Source organism: Mytilus edulis, chromosome 4, assembly GCF_963676685.1.
Source record: "Mytilus edulis chromosome 4, xbMytEdul2.2, whole genome shotgun sequence".
NCBI classification, from domain to species: Eukaryota; Metazoa; Mollusca; class Bivalvia; order Mytilida; family Mytilidae; genus Mytilus; species Mytilus edulis.
Genome location: NC_092347.1, coordinates 1822396 through 1839634, shown reverse-complemented (window position 1 = coordinate 1839634; position 17239 = coordinate 1822396). Strand labels below are relative to the sequence as shown.

The 17239-nt window shown below is 32.8% G+C and overlaps 1 protein-coding gene across 2 annotated transcripts in view; it reads left to right on the top strand.

The window, feature by feature from the left end:
• The window catches only part of LOC139518722 (RNA polymerase II elongation factor ELL-like), a 48088-nt gene that overhangs the window by 18244 nt on the left and 12605 nt on the right, over positions 1–17239 (top strand). For both annotated transcript variants that reach the window (XM_071310218.1, XM_071310219.1), the window contains exons 3-6: positions 3106–3212; positions 5178–5303; positions 10731–11171; positions 12113–12183. In XM_071310218.1, coding sequence (XP_071166319.1) covers positions 3106–3212; positions 5178–5303; positions 10731–11171; positions 12113–12183 — 745 coding nt within the window. The remainder of the gene's footprint in view (positions 1–3105; positions 3213–5177; positions 5304–10730; positions 11172–12112; positions 12184–17239) is intronic.

Genomic DNA, 17239 nt, shown 5'->3' with positions numbered 1-17239 from the left:
TTATTTTGAGATCAATTATTTAAAACCTAACTAATTAATTATCAATTGCATTTGATGCACTTATTATTTTGTGATTAATGTCCAATACATGATTTTTTGTTATTTTGCGACTTGTGAAGCAGACAGTTTTCAAGAAAAAAAATGTTTATATATAATATACAAGAATGCATTACTTTGATAATTTTTGAAAGTTTGCTTGATGTCCTAATGCCACAGTACATATGATATAAAACTTTAAGCCTAATATGGCAGGATTTTGACCTTTGTTTTACACCTGTTGTTAGTTTGTTCACCTGTCATTGGATTTAATCAGGGTTTCCATATGTTGACCTCCTGTTTAAACCCTCAAGATACATGTACATGTCCATGATAGAAAATAACCATGTAATATTACATTTTATCTGTAATATTCTCTAAAACCTCTCTTCCTGTACAAATGCTCTGCTAGTCTATGTAACAATTTTAATATGTAACAGTATATTGTTCGTTCAGATGATTGATTGTTAAAAAGTCTGTTTTTTTGCAAAGGATATAAATATAAATATTATGAATCATTATACATGTACATTTGTATTACTGATGCTTTCTAGGATAAGAAAAGATTAGCTAGAGTTGGGAAAGTGAGAAAGCTTTTGAGTTATGTCCCTTTATAATGTTATATAATTAAAAGGGGGCGTCATGGACACTCCCAATTTATTCTTTCTTGTGATATACTGGCTTATTATGAGAAGTAAGAAACATATTTTATTTGATGAAATCTTTTCAAATTCCACTTATCTTTCAGGCAGGGTTCACCTGACTGACCTAGACCTCATTTTATGAATCAACCAGTAAATGTCTGTCTGGCATTGTTTATCTGGCCTTGACCTCATGTTGATGATACATTGATAATCTTGTGCATATGATATAATAAAAGATGATGTGATATGATTCAGCAATACAATGCAGGGCATGCACTCAATTAAAATAGTAAATTTTTGGAATCAGATAAATAAAGCAACAACTAAATAATTATTTGTTTATTGTCACTCAACACTCACAAATATGTTACTTAATTAAAAGATTGACACGTGATGGCAATGAGATCAAGCTTAAGATTGACATGTGATGGCAATGAGATCAAGCTTAAGATTGACATGTGATGGCAATGAGATCAAGCTTAAGATTGACATGTGATGGCAATGAGATCAAGCTTAAGATTGACATGTGATGGCAATGAGATCAAGCTTAAGATTGACACGTGATGGCAATGAGATCAAGCTTAAGATTGACACGTGATGGCAATGAGATCAAGCTTAAGATTGACACGTGATGGCAATGAGATCAAGCTTAAGATTTGTCATCTACAGCAGGAAAAAAATCCTTGTATGATCAAAACAAAGTTGTTAAGTTCATCATCAAGGGTTTACCTGACTTTTTGAGAGTTTTAACCCTGACATGAAGATGTTTTGTGGTTATTTGTTTTTTTATGGATTGCTTAAGTCTTTTTTTTTCTTTTTTTTTGATACATCACATTTTCCTATTTAAACAAGGATTTAAAAAAAAAATTATTGAAAGCTTTGTAGGTTACATATATCCATATATTTTTCAATTCATATATACATGTCAAGGGAAAATATAAACTGCTCATTCTATTTATAATTACATAATAGGAAATTCTTATTTATGATATGCAGTTGCAGAAATATGAGATATTCTAATGTACCTGTTGATGAGTGTTTTTTATATACCATTGTCCTTGGATAATTGTTATCAAATAATTATAGCATTCTTTTTCAAATCAACTCACATATGGTAAATATATTAAATGTGATTATTTAGTTATACTCTCCTCTATGATCAGTCAACAGTGAAATTTTATATTTTATGACATGTGTTAGATCTCCTACTGTGGAATTTAAACACTATGTTTTGGTCTCATTCCCGGAAATATAATTCATATTTAAATTGGACTTCTTGTAGGGATAGGTTTATTGAAAGGTCCCACTCAAAATGTAATTAGAGGACTATTAGTGTGTGTGTGTGTGTGTTAATTGTTCCGGTGGCCTCCATTAATGCACATTATTATGACTATTATAAAGATTAACCCACTCAAACTCAATAGACTGTAATATTTAATTAGTTGTTGACAGACATACAACAGATATACAGTAATTGTTGTAAAAGAAAGTTGGTGTAGTTCAGGAAATTTGAATTGCATCTAGTAAATAAGGATATGTTAGGTGTAGAATTATTTGTGTACCCTACTTGTATTTCATATGCACAATCTTAATTTTTCCTAGTCCATTTTTTACTCATTTACTTTAAATTAATTGACCATTCTCTAAGATTATAATTTTTGTTTAGCTTGCACAAAATCATCATTGAAAGGTTGAGAAAGGTTGAGAATGACTTCTTGACAATTTGTATGTGTACATTTAGTCTCATGGTTAAATAATCTGATTTATTTTCCACCCAAAATATCACAAGTATGAGCAATTAAGATCTGTAAGTAAATTGTTTAAATGTTTATCATGATTTAATATAATGAATGGTATTTCACTCAAGTATCAGCTTAATGAATGTCTATACACACCTGTTACAGTCAAATAAATACTCCTGTCAGCTCACCTGGAGAAAGGTCATTGCCCTTACGTAACATTATCATCCATCTGTATACTTTTCAAAGATGAACTTTTGATCTGTATATTCCAGGTGAGCAAGATAGGCTCTAGTGTAATAAAATGTGTTTTTATTTGTGTTGACTTTCTCCAATGAGTGCTAAATGGTGACAGATGGGATAAAGACTAACTTAAAACAAACATGTAAAATTTTTCATACTAAAACTGTTTGTCACCATCTGATGGGGTTGACATAAAAAAACAATGTAGATCAGTGAGTCAAGGCCTTTGTTGTATAATGACTTTATGTAACAAATACAAGGCCTTTGTTTGTAATTTCACAAATAACTGAAATAAGAGGCAAAAACAATGTAAATCAATCAAGACAATATTTATTTTTAACAATATCATGATAAACAAATAACCAAATTATTTGTATTGGTTGAATCCAAGAAAATTATTTTTTTGTTAATGTATATATTATACATGTAAATTTACTTTTCAGGTCATTACAATTCCAAAGAAATCCTCTGATGACAGTAGAACATTCCAGTTTTCTTTAGCATCTTTATCAGAACCAGGTTATGACTGTGTACAGCAGTCTGCTCCTAGGTAGGTCTGAATGGGGATGGGATGAGTAGTTTCTTTTGGCAATCATACCACATCTCCTTATTATGCCCCATTTATGGCATTATGTTTTCTGGTATGTGCGTCTGCTCGTTCGTCAGTCTGTTCGTCTGTTCATCCATCTGTCCCGCTTCAGGTTAAAGTTAAATTTTTTTTGGTCGAGGTAGTTTTTGATAAAGTTGAAGTCCAATCAAATTGAAACTTATTTTGGTCTTCAACACTGAGAAAATCCTGCACCCAGAGTTGTGCTTCAGATGGCCCCTAAACAAAAATGTGTACTAGTCCAGTGATATTGGATGTCATACTAAACTCTGAAATACATAAATTAACTAAAATTAAAAATCATACAAGACTAATAAAGGTCAGAGGCTCCTGCATTTATATACTTCAATTACCGGTATTTTATATTTTTAGTCAAGGGCTTTGCTAGGGGTTTTTTTTCACAAGAAAGTTGCTCCTATTTTTATCTATGTACATGATGTATTTCAGATATAAGCTGTCTGTCATGAAAATGTAATAAAATCTTAATTAGTTTTATGTAACAAAAAATAGCAAAAACCTTGAGTGTATGACAAAATTCGATATTCATTTGATAAGGATTATGATGCATGCGTATTTGAATTATATAAGTAGAAATTCAATGAGCAATATATTTACTTTTTTAAATTGTTATTTGGATGGAGAGTTGTCTCATTGGCACTCACACCACATATTCCTATATCTATTATATGCTTACACAAATAAAAAATAAAAAAGTTAAACCTAATGTAATTATAAAAAGGATGTAGCCATGTAGGTAATGAATTTGCTGACTAAGTGATGATTTTGTTAAGTTATATAGAGTGTATCAATAATTAGAACAGAACCAGAACAATGAAGAATGAAGTTTTATTCATGGTCTACTACATCCAATAATTAGTAAACATATATTTGGAGCATTGTTTTCTCTCAGCTGTGGCTTAATGTTGCATAGTTTATAATATACAAGACATAAAATAACATAACAAGTAACACATTTCAAGACTCCACTTTAAAATTTAAACAAATGACTCCATTTACAAGAATTAGATAGGTTTGTACAGTAAAACAAATAACTCCATTTACAAGAATTATATAGGTTTAGACAGTAAAATCATTTTACTAAAATCTTGTTTTCTGAGACAAAACATCACAGGATTTTCACATTTCACACAGCCTTGAAACTGTAGAAACGCTTTTTGATCATAAAGATTGTTTTGGTTTCAATTACTGACATTATTAATAAGTTTTTTTTATGCCCCACCTACGATAGTAGAGGGGCATTATGTTTTCTGGTCTGTGCCTCTGTTCGTCCGTCTGTCCGTCTGTGCCTCCGTTCGTCCGTCCGCTTCAGGTTAAAGTTTTTGGTCAAGGTAATTTTTGAAGAAGTTGAAGTCCAATCAACTTGAAACTTATTACACTTGTTCCCCATGATATGATCTTTCTAATTTTAATGCCAAATTATAGTTTTGACCCCAATTTCATGGTCCACTGAACATAGAAAATGATAGTGCGAAGTTCAGGTTAAAGTTTTTGGTCAAGGTAGTTTTTGATGAAGTTAAAGTTACATCAACTTGAAACTTAGTACACATGTTCCCTATGATACAATCTTTCTAATTTTTATTCCAAATTAAAGTTTTGACCCCAATTTCACGGTCCACTGAACATAGAAAATGATAGTGCGAGTGGGGCATTCGTGTACTATGGACACATTCTTGTTTATATGAAAAATTTGACACAATGGTTCAGGGTGTTCTCTATGGATCAATTAGAACTGGTTTTACTTCTTTTTTTTTTTTAGTTTTTTGTCTATAAGTCATTTTAGAAGCAAACAAATTAAAAGTAAGAACTGCATTAAAGTATGATGACAGAGATAGAATTAATGGCCTATTTTTTTTTACTACATTTGAGTTTATAATTATTATTTTACAGCAATGGAAACCACATGGTACTTGAAGGTTCTATGACCAATAAAATGACAGTGAAAGGCACTAGTGATGTTTTCCAACAAACCAGAGAACAAATGAAAAGTGCTCAAGAGGAATATTGTAAAGTTAGGTAAGGATGACAGGTTTATAGGAATGGGGTAAAGTTAGGTAAGGATGACAGGTTTATAGGAATGGGGTAAAGTTAGGTAAGGATGACAGGTTTATAGGAATGGGGTAAAATAGTACTTAAGATTGGTCACATTGACCCTCATATGAATTCTATTTAAAATTCTCTCAAATTTGCAGAATTGAATGTTGGATGATTGAACCATATAAAAACATTGTGATACTATTTTAAAGTAGGTGCCATTCATTGGTTATATATACAACAATGAAAAGACAGTAAATTCTGTAAAATCCAACAGACGTTGAAGAAATAAAATGGAGCACATGTCTCGCCCAAAAAAGATATTTGCACATGATGTGTATTTTATGTTAGTCTACTTGCTGACAGGAAATGATTTTGGGCGATACTTGTGCATGTTTTCATGAACCTGGGCTATTTTGTGCCAAAATTTGGTAACTAGCCACTGACTCACTTCACTGACATCAAAATCAAATTGTGTCATCTAGAGAATGTTATTTTCATTCAAGTAACCAATAATTGTATCAGCCAATTATTTAAAAGTTTCCACCAAAGTGTGCATTCCGTTAAAAAATGAAAAAATTACAGGGATGATCCTTCGATGGTTATCATTCAGCTTGACAATTAATATCATAAGTTGACTTTTGATAAAAACAAATTGTGCAAGACCTTTTCTTAAACCACTGGGCTAATATGACCTTATGGTGTTCGAAGGTTTGTCACAACGGCCTGAAGTGTAACTTATAGAGTTCAAAGTTGAATTAGGTTTTTTACTAGTTGTACATATATATTGTGTATTATGAGGTCATCAATTATGTAATTACAAAGATATGTTTTATGATTTATACGTTTTTCCTTGTATAGTGATTTGTACCATGTGGAACATGTCAGTCATATATTAACTCTTTGAATTAACAAGTACCTGTATTATAATGTCCCTCACCGACAATAAATCTTTCTCCTGTGATACACTGTTATGACTTTGATAATAAACCTGTAAAAATAAAACAACAGGTGATTTATAGTATTGTTCTTGTCATATTCTCCTTTATCTCGTGTCCTATTTCCGTTGCATGTAATATTTATAAAAATTAAGCTAAAATATCTTTGATAGGCTAATTGGCTAAATTTATATTTTGAATAGTCCTGAATTTTTTTTAAATATTGTAGAAAACTACACATTATAATTATAGTCCTTAAAGTTTTTATGATTACTTTGTAGTAAATTAACAGTATGATCAGTTATTGTTGATTAAGTTTCTGTAGAAAAAGATTTGGCCAACTTCCATTGAAAAGGGTTTTGCTATGTAAACAAGTTAGAGATGATAGGGTATATTGGTTTAATGGTCATTTTAGACAGCTATCCAGGTGAAGTGACCAATTGAAGGTTGTTTCTTATATATTTTTTCTGTTCACTTTTCATACGTTCACACAGATGTATTGAATTGAACAAGTAAGTTTGTACAAGGTACTTCAAATTTAAATGGCCTATTGATTGCTCTCTTCTTGGAATTAGCTTTCTGCTGTTTATATTTGACTCTTTGTAGCCTTGTGTGAGGTTATAGTTCATTGCCATTGGGTTTATCAGTTCTGGTTTTGATAACTGTCTGTAACTGAAATAATTTTATCACACATCTTTCTTTTTCAACTTCAACAAGAAATCACTTTATTCTGATTTCTTGTCAAGTGTTCAAAAATGGGATTTATGAAATTTGATCATTCTAAGATCAGGTGTTCAATGCTGGACTTTTCTGTTGTTGCATGTAACATACAAAAGTTTGCCTCTCAGCTAAAGCAGCTGTTCCAAGATTCTGTTTACCTTGTTCTGTGATCAGGTTTAAAGTCTGTGTGCATTGGTATCAGGAACTTTTTTATTTAAAGTTGTTCAAATAAATTAATAGTTTTGGCTATTTGTGTTCCATCAGAGAAGTTTATGATAATTCTTGTAAACAGTACAAAAACGTAACCCATTAAAAGTTACAATATATGATATTAGACAAGCTGTAATCATCGATTTAAAGACTATCACACAGGCATTGCCAACGAAAGGAGTAGAATATATTGTTGATGTTTAAACATGACAGAGAACTGAACTTCAATTAACCGATTTTGTTACATATAGCACATCTGTGTTTTATTGATAAAAACAATGATATTTAAATGACAAATAGTTGGCTTTAATAATCACTGGTGAATATCAATGATATTTCGGATTTAGATATTAGCTATACAAATTATTATATAACTCCTTTGTGATAAGTTCATAAAACTATCAATTATTTTATGTATATCTGTCAACATTTTGTCGAAATTCTCCTTTGGAAAAAAAACCATTCAAGAGAACATATTTTATGCTGTGGTCAATGGAATTTTACAACCCAGACATGAAATATAGGCAATAACTGAATAAGACTTAAAATTTGATAAAGCACTTTGTTTGCTGTTTATGGAGGACGTATATACTTTTGAGTTCAGAAAGAATGCAATGTGTAAAATTTCAAGATAGAAAATAGAATATTGATTTGCACAGTATATATTGCTAGAAAATGTTAAAAATGTCGATTTTTGTATGCGAAAAAAAATCTGATGTTGCATTTATGCCAATTTTTTGTCAATACTCAGGAAAAATTTAAAATAGAATATAAAAATTGTCATTTTGTGAACTATTAGATAGATAAATTGCAATAATTGTGTATGATTACATAAACCGGTAGATACTTGTCAGCTCTGTTTCCTTGTTTTTAACCGGATTTTTGTGACAAAAATGTCGGTTATTGATTTGGGGATGTACGGCGGGCGGGCGGGCAGCAATCAAATGTTGTCCGTGCATTAACTCATGATCCGTTCAACCAAAGCTTTTAAAATTTTAATATGTTGTTACTGACAACTAAATGAAGGTTAAGTTCAATAATGGCGATTTTGACTTTTACCGTTCAGGAGTTATGGTTCTTGAAAGATTGAAAAATGGAGTTTCCAGTCGTGTCCGTGCATTTACGCATGAACTGTTCTACCTAAGCTTCCCAAATTTTAATATGTTGTTACTGATGACAAAATGGAGATTAAGTTCAATAATGACGATTTTGACTTTTACCGTTCAGGAGTTATGGTTCTTGAAAGATTGTGAAATGGCGTTTCCATTCACGTTGTTGCATTTACTCATGAACCATTCAATCTAAGCTTTTCAAATTTTAAGATGTTGATACTGATGACAAAATGGAGGTCAAATTTGATATTGACGATTTTCACTTTCACCATTCATCAGTAATGGTTCTTGTGATATTGCCAGGACACAAATAAATATTAATAAATCCGGTTTGCTGTCGTTGTGACAGCCTGTTGTTGTATGGATGCTTTAATGATGACATTACTGTATCAGGAAAGTAAAAACAGTGAAACCTGTCCAAACCGAACACCCATAGGACTTTGCGTTTTGTTTCGGTTTTCACAGGTGTTCAGATTGTAGTGGTAAATGGAAGTCGACACCCAAATAATTTTGGCACGTACCGACAAGGGATTATAAGTGACACAACAGACCACAATTTATTTTCCTGTTGATTTTGATGTGAAAATATAAGTAGATGGAGATGGACGTATACGTATTGCTACATTTTTTTTTATATAAATCAAACGCCATTCCGTCAAACACGCCTGTCGTTGTGAAACTATAAATCGTTCAATGATGTCCGAATTGGAGCAATTTTGCTTAATAACTGACCAATTCAGAGACCAAGTCTCTGTCAAATGACAATTCCGAAGTTGAATTGAGGTCGTCATTTTCAATTATCTGTACACACGAGTTCTCAGACTAAACTGGCCCCTGCTGATTGATACTTCGCCACAAGATAAGAGTGAAACATCAGCAGGGGTCCAATTTATTCTCTGACTTTATCGTTGCTAAATAGCTAACGGAAATCTACAGAAGCATCTGAATTATATATATAGGGCCCCTTAAGGGAATCCGACATCCCGTAAACATGATTCGAAAACCATTGACCTTGTTGTGTTGCATGACTTCTTAATTCAGTAAAAGGCTTTAAAACTATTATTTAATTAAACAGTTTAACTACAGAATGGCAGTTACGATTTTGTGGCCGTAACTATTTGAGTAACATGTATTTGATTAATATGAGGGAAAGTTCCTTTCTTGCCCTTTTCGGCGATCGGGGCAGCTGACCAGTTTAATATTTCTTCACAAAAAAAATCATTTGATCACTGAATGCATGGACACAAACATGCTAATTAGTTTGAAATAACAACTCGCCATTTGATTTAACCTCAAATACCCTCTGGGTCATCCTGTGTTAGTTTAATTAAATCATGCAAGTAATTAAAAATACTTTTTTGTTTTGATTGCTATCAACCGATTTTGACAGGTAGTTTTTAAATACAAATTTACTAACAAGCCTTCAAAAAGCGTTCTGAATTCAGTGTTGACAGGGTTTGGTTTTTTCAGGTTAAATTAATGTAAATTGATAGGGAAATTGTGTGGGACTTTGAAAATTGTTCGATTTAAACTGAAATTCAGTTTTATCAGGTTTCGGTTTACCCAGGTTTCACTGTATATATTATATTTATATAGATTTAGACAAAGTAACTACATATGGTACATAAATAAACATCTTATGATAAGGTAATTTAAAGATGTGATATTGGATCTAATAGACATTGTAAGGACTACTTTTGTTATTCATAGACGCGATTGAAAGCGTGATATAAACACTTGTTTAGAACTGTGTATTGTCCTGTTGATGTTATTTATTTTTAGTCCCCTACCGACAAAGTAGATGGGGACTTTAGGTTTGCACTCTGTCCATCTGTCTGTCTGTCTTGTCTGTTCATCCGTCATTCCGGCAAATCAGTTTTCCAGTTTATTTTCTTCATGCTTGAAGATATTGATTTGAAATTTGGTTTGTTGTTTTCTCATGGCAAGTTACAGATCAAGTTCGAATTTTGTTACAGTCTGATGATTTTGTGCAGAGTTATGGTCCTTGGACTTACAAAATTCACTTGAAAAATTAGTGTTCAACACTTTTTTTTTGTCATGCTTGAAGGTATTGACTTGATATCTATTATATTGTTTACACTATGACAAGTTATAGATCAAGTTAGAAATTATTCCAATTTTTATTGAATTTTTAATCGGTAGGGGACTATGTATTGCCATGCAATACTCACAGAATGCTTGTTATTGTTGGGTAACTGTCTCATTAATTTTTTCCCAACATCCTAATTTATTAATAAGCATGCTCAGAAGGTGTTAAAAAGGGTTAAATGTTTTATTTCTGTAATAAATGGATTAGGGTTTTGTTATTCACTTCATAAGGTAAACTTTTCCATTTTGAGGATTAAGACCATGTCTTTGTAATATCATAATGAAAGATTCTACATATTTGCATCTTTTTCTTATTTCAGAACCCAGGAAATCAAACACAGTGGACCAAATATTAGTAAAAGGGTCAAACACATAATTAAAAATCCAAAACGAGAACTTGACCCATCCCATCCCAAACCATCTCCAACAATTAGTGCAATAAACCAAAATAAACCTAAGCCAACTGTGGTTTCTCCGATGCCTGTGGCTGCACCAGTGCATGCACCAGTGCCTCAACGACAACCTCCAACAAACCTTGCTGCACCAGTACCTGTGCCTACACGCCAACCTCCAGCAAACCTATCTGCGCCAGTACCTGTGCCTGCACGCCAACCTCCAACAAACCTTGTCACCTCAACAACTACATCAGCGCTTCATCGTAATAATGCTGTTCCGTCTTCCAATGTTAACAAAGGATTCATCCCGTCTTCTACAAAACCTGCTAGTACAGTTAATCCTGCTGTGATGCAAAAACCTTTCAGGTAAGTCACAGGTAGTCTAGGCATTTATTATTGGCAAATGTCATAAAGTTTTAAAAAAGTTTCTCCTGTGATGATCATAATGAACTTTTTCCTGGCATTTTTTCGTGACTATTTAAACACATTGAAAAGATTGCGATTGACATACTTAAAGTTACCAATTAAGGTGGTACCTAACACTACAGGGAGATAACTCTGTAAAATCAGCTAAACGTTTTAATTACATTTGTCATTAAAGGAATATTAAACTTCTCCATGATCAAAATTAGTGTTTGTCAAACTACTATATAACCAGTGTAATTTTTCTGATAAAATAGTTGGTTCAAATTTTTTGAAATTTTTATATTTTTATGCCCCACCTACGATAGTAGAGGGGCATTATGTTTTCTGGTCTGTGCGTCCGTCCGTCTGTCCGTTCGTCCGTCCGCCTGTTCGTTCGTCCGTCCGTTCGTTCGTCCGTCCGTCTGTCCTGCTTCAGGTTAAAGTTTTTGGTCGAGGTAGTTTTTGATGAAGTTGAAGTCCAATCGACTTCAAACTTGGTACACATGTTCCCTATGATATGATCTTTCTAATTTTAATGCCAAATTAGAGATTTTACCCCAATTTCACGGTCCACTGAACATAGAAAATGATAGTGCGAGTGGGGCATTCGTGTACTGAGGACACATTCTTGTTGTCAAAGGGTCAAAGTAAATATTTTGTCAAAATTTTATGAAAATTAAACAAGCCAAATTAATTTTAGTGATGGTGTTGGGTACCACCTTAAATGATTATTGTAAAACAAACTATTTCTCACAAGAAGAAACGAGGAATCATAAAAAAAGATTAAGAATAATTTTTTATCTTTGCTACACAAATAACAATAATATGTAGTTGGAAAAAGCAATAGATTTCTTGAATGAATATGAATAATATTTGATATTAAAATTGACTTTGTTTTGTAGGGAAAGACTGTTACATTTACTAGCTGTGAGACCGTTTAAGAAACCTGAGTTGTTGGTGCGATTAAAAAGAGGTAAGCTCATTTGAAGAGATTCTCCCATTTGACTTTTTGGCAGATTCCTCTTATTGTCAGTTTTCATTTAATTATTTTAATTATATATTATACTCAGTGATAGGGATGTCCCCACCCCCAGGTGAAGGTGCATTTCTTCTTACCCTTGATTGTCTCTGTTTTTTTCAGTCTATACCATTTTCTTTTCCCCACTTTTACTTGTGTTTTGTTCATGCAAATTTTAGAAAACTAAAACACAATGCCAAGAACCACAACATGTAAACTAGAGATTGAAGATAAACAATAAGTCATGAAACATTGTAGAGTTATGCCCCTTTTTAACTTGGAAAATTGCAACGCTTGAGAGTGGATATTTGTTTCCTAGGTCAAATTCTTCCTTTTTTCCCTGTCATGCTACTAGTGACCATAATGTTCTTCCTTTTTCCCCTGTCATCCTACTAGTGATTATAATTGACATAAACTTCATAGGAAAATGCTGCATTTACTTTTTTGTAGCTATCAAATAACCATAACAGTATGTTACAACATTGACCTTGCCGACATACATATATAAAAAATTACAATATTAAACAAGTTTTGTAAAAATCAGTATTTTTTTTGGGGGGGGGGTGGATTGTTATTTTATGTATCAAATTATTTGAATTCCTTAGAGGAAACATGTGATATTTGTGTTACATGCTTTTGTTTATCGAATGATAAATAAGAGGTTATCGTGGGATTGTAAATTTATATTTCTGTATGAGGGTAGTTAAAGATTATTTTATGCAACATGTTTCTATTTTTTTTTTATTGTATATATTTATGGACCTTATTTGCATAGGTTAAAGTGCACATATTATACTTTATTAGTTTTCATTTTATTACTCTTCATGTTGTGTAGATATGGTACTCCCTTTATGAACCCCTCATTAGTTTAAACTTTTTTCACTGATGATTGGGAAAAAAATATGATTAAAAACATACATTTAATAAAAACTGTGCTATTGACATTTAGATTAGAGACAAGTTGACGGGATATTTATGCACGGCCACAATTATTTATGTTTTATTTTAATCAATAGAACATGTTATTCATTATGTGCAAGGCCACAGCAAATTAATGAAACACAATGTTTTAAAACTAGCACACAGGGGTTTTCGGTAAAGGAAAATGAACAGAATAAGACTTCCAATTGGCTCTTAGATGCGCAGTAAGATCACAACATTTACCTTTTTACAAATCTACTAACTTAAGATGATAGATCATATTCGTAGTATTAATAATAAATTGCCTATTAAAAGTGTGAACTGTGAAACCATCTTTACATGTATTCCCTATAGTCATGATAGTAAAACCATGGATTTCTGTACATTTTATAAAGTACATTTAAAGTTTGATTTAGGAGTTAACTGTTACAAATGTATTAACCATCCAGGCAACAATATTGAAAACATTTTCAAGATGACAAAAAAAAAGCAATTTCTTTTAGCTTTTCAAGTACAAATGTAGAAGTGTTATTTTAAGAAAGGGATGTTATGTCAATTAGAGCTTTGAACATTTTTGTCACAGCACAATTTAACATAAGGACAACAGTACAGATCAAAAGAGGAACAAATGTGACACATTGATGTTCTCTTATTAAATGTTGGCAAATATATATAAAAAAAAATTTTTATCATATAATTTGGATATCTGAGAGGATATCCTATTAATTTTTTCTTAAACTAAATCATAAAATCTACAACTTTAATAGATAAGATACTTTAGATAATGAACTGGAATTCAAGCAAACAGTTTCTAAATGTTGAAAAAACTCTGCAAACAAGATTTTATCATAACTTCAATCATTTGAAGCTTATCATAAGTCTCTGCATGTCTATTACAGCAGAGCATGTCAATTGCGATATATTTTATCTCATTTTGACTGTTTTAAAAAAAAAATCATTTGTGAAAATATTTTTAACAACAAACATGTGGGCCTATTAAAATCTTGTTTGCATCAAAACATGCTCATATACATCATTTGTTATTTGAGCTAGGGGTAAAACTGAGAAATGAGTGTCATTATAGTTCATAAAACGTGAGCAGGGTTTCTTTAATATTAGACCTTGGTCTAATTAAGTAATATTCCACACATTGAAATTGTGGAATTTACCTGAATTAATGTGTAATTATGTCAGAATTATGACATTTTAAGTCATGTTAAACATTGAGAAGACCATTAAGGTTAAAGACTGAGAAATGTAAGACAGTCTGCCTGAGGCTGTCAGGAGAGAAACATCCATCCTGCAGTTCTATAGATACACACAGAAGTCCATATACATGTTATAGATGTCATTGACATGGTTTAGATGTTGTCCTACCAAAACCTTTATCTCTCTAGATTGAGGTTGTCAGGAGAGAAACATCCATCCTGCAGTTCTATAGATACACGCAGAAGTCCATATACATGTTATAGATGTCATTGACATGGTTTAGATGTTGTCCTACCAAAACCTTTATCTCTCTAGATTGAGGTTGTCAGGAGAGAAACATCCATCCTGCAGTTCTATAGATACACGCAGAAGTCCATATACATGTTATAGATGTCATTGACATGGTTTAGATGTTGTCCTACCAAAACCTTTATCTCTCTAGATTGAGGTTGTCAGGAGAGAAACATCCATCCTGCAGTTCTATAGATATACACAGAAGTCCATATACATGTTATAGATGTCATTGACATGGTTTAGATGTTGTCCTACCAAAACCTTTATCTCTCTAGATTGAGGTTGTCAGGAGAGAAACATCCATCCTGCAGTTCTATAGATATACACAGAAGTCCATATACATGTTATAGATGTCATTGACATGGTTTAGATGTTGTCCTACCAAAACCTTTATCTCTCTAGATTGAGGTTGTCAGGAGAGAAACATCCATCCTGCAGTTCTATAGATACACGCAGAAGTCCATATACATGTTATAGATGTCATTGACATGGTTTAGATGTTGTCCTACCAAAACCTTTATCTCTCTAGATTGAGGTTGTCAGGAGAGAAACATCCATCCTGCAGTTCTATAGATACACGCAGAAGTCCATATACATGTTATAGATGTCATTGACATGGTTTAGATGTTGTCCTACCAAAACCTTTATCTCTCTAGATTGAGGTTGTCAGGAGAGAAACATCCATCCTGCAGTTCTATAGATACACGCAGAAGTCCATATACATGTTATAGATGTCATTGACATGGTTTAGATGTTGTCCTACCAAAACCTTTATCTCTCTAGATTGAGGTTGTCAGGAGAGAAACATCCATCCTGCAGTTCTATAGATATACACGCAGAAGTCCATATACATGTTATAGATGTCATTGACATGGTTTAGATGTTGTCCTACCAAAACCTTTATCTCTCTAGATTGAGGTTGTCAGGAGAGAAACATCCATCCTGCAGTTCTATAGATACACGCAGAAGTCCATATACATGTTATAGATGTCATTGACATGGTTTAGATGTTGTCCTACCAAAACCTTTATCTCTCTAGATTGAGGTTGTCAGGAGAGAAACATCCATCCTGCAGTTCTATAGATATACACAGAAGTCCATATACATGTTATAGATGTCATTGACATGGTTTAGATGTTGTCCTACCAAAACCTTTATCTCTCTAGATTGAGGTTGTCAGGAGAGAAACATCCATCCTGCAGTTCTATAGATATACACAGAAGTCCATATACATGTTATAGATGTCATTGACATGGTTTAGATGTTGTCCTACCAAAACCTTTATCTCTCTAGATTGAGGTTGTCAGGAGAGAAACATCCATCCTGCAGTTCTATAGATACACGCAGAAGTCCATATACATGTTATAGATGTCATTGACATGGTTTAGATGTTGTCCTACCAAAACCTTTATCTCTCTAGATTGAGGTTGTCAGGAGAGAAACATCCATCCTGCAGTTCTATAGATATACACAGAAGTCCATATACATGTTATAGATGTCATTGACATGGTTTAGATGTTGTCCTACCAAAACCTTTATCTCTCTAGATTGAGGTTGTCAGGAGAGAAACATCCATCCTGCAGTTCTATAGATATACACAGAAGTCCATATACATGTTATAGATGTCATTGACATGGTTTAGATGTTGTCCTACCAAAACCTTTATCTCTCTAGATTGAGGTTGTCAGGAGAGAAACATCCATCCTGCAGTTCTATAGATACACGCAGAAGTCCATATACATGTTATAGATGTCATTGACATGGTTTAGATGTTGTCCTACCAAAACCTTTATCTCTCTAGATTGAGGTTGTCAGGAGAGAAACATCCGTCCTGTAGTTCTATAGATATACACGCAGAAGTCCATATACATGTTATAGATGTCATTGACATGGTTTAGATGTTGTCCTACCAAAACCTTTATCTCTCTAGATTGAGGTTGTCAGGAGAGAAACATCCATCCTGCAGTTCTATAGATACACGCAGAAGTCCATATACATGTTATAGATGTCATTGACATGGTTTAGATGTTGTCCTACCAAAACCTTTATCTCTCTAGATTGAGGTTGTCAGGAGAGAAACATCCATCCTGCAGTTCTATAGATATACACAGAAGTCCATATACATGTTATAGATGTCATTGACATGGTTTAGATGTTGTCCTACCAAAACCTTTATCTCTCTAGATTGAGGTTGTCAGGAGAGAAACATCCGTCCTGTAGTTCTATAGATATACACGCAGAAGTCCATATACATGTTATAGATGTCATTGACATGGTTTAGATGTTGTCCTACCAAAACCTTTATCTCTCTAGATTGAGGTTGTCAGGAGAGAAACATCCGTCCTGCAGTTCTATAGATATACACGCAGAAGTCCATATACATGTTATAGATGTCATTGACATGGTTTAGATGTTGTCCTACCAAAACCTTTATCTCTCTAGATTGAGGTTGTCAGGAGAGAAACATCCATCCTGCAGTTCTATAGATACACGCAGAAGTCCATATACATGTTATAGATGTCATTGACATGGTTTAGATGTTGTCCTACCAAAACCTTTATCTCTCTAGATTGAGGTTGTCAGGAGA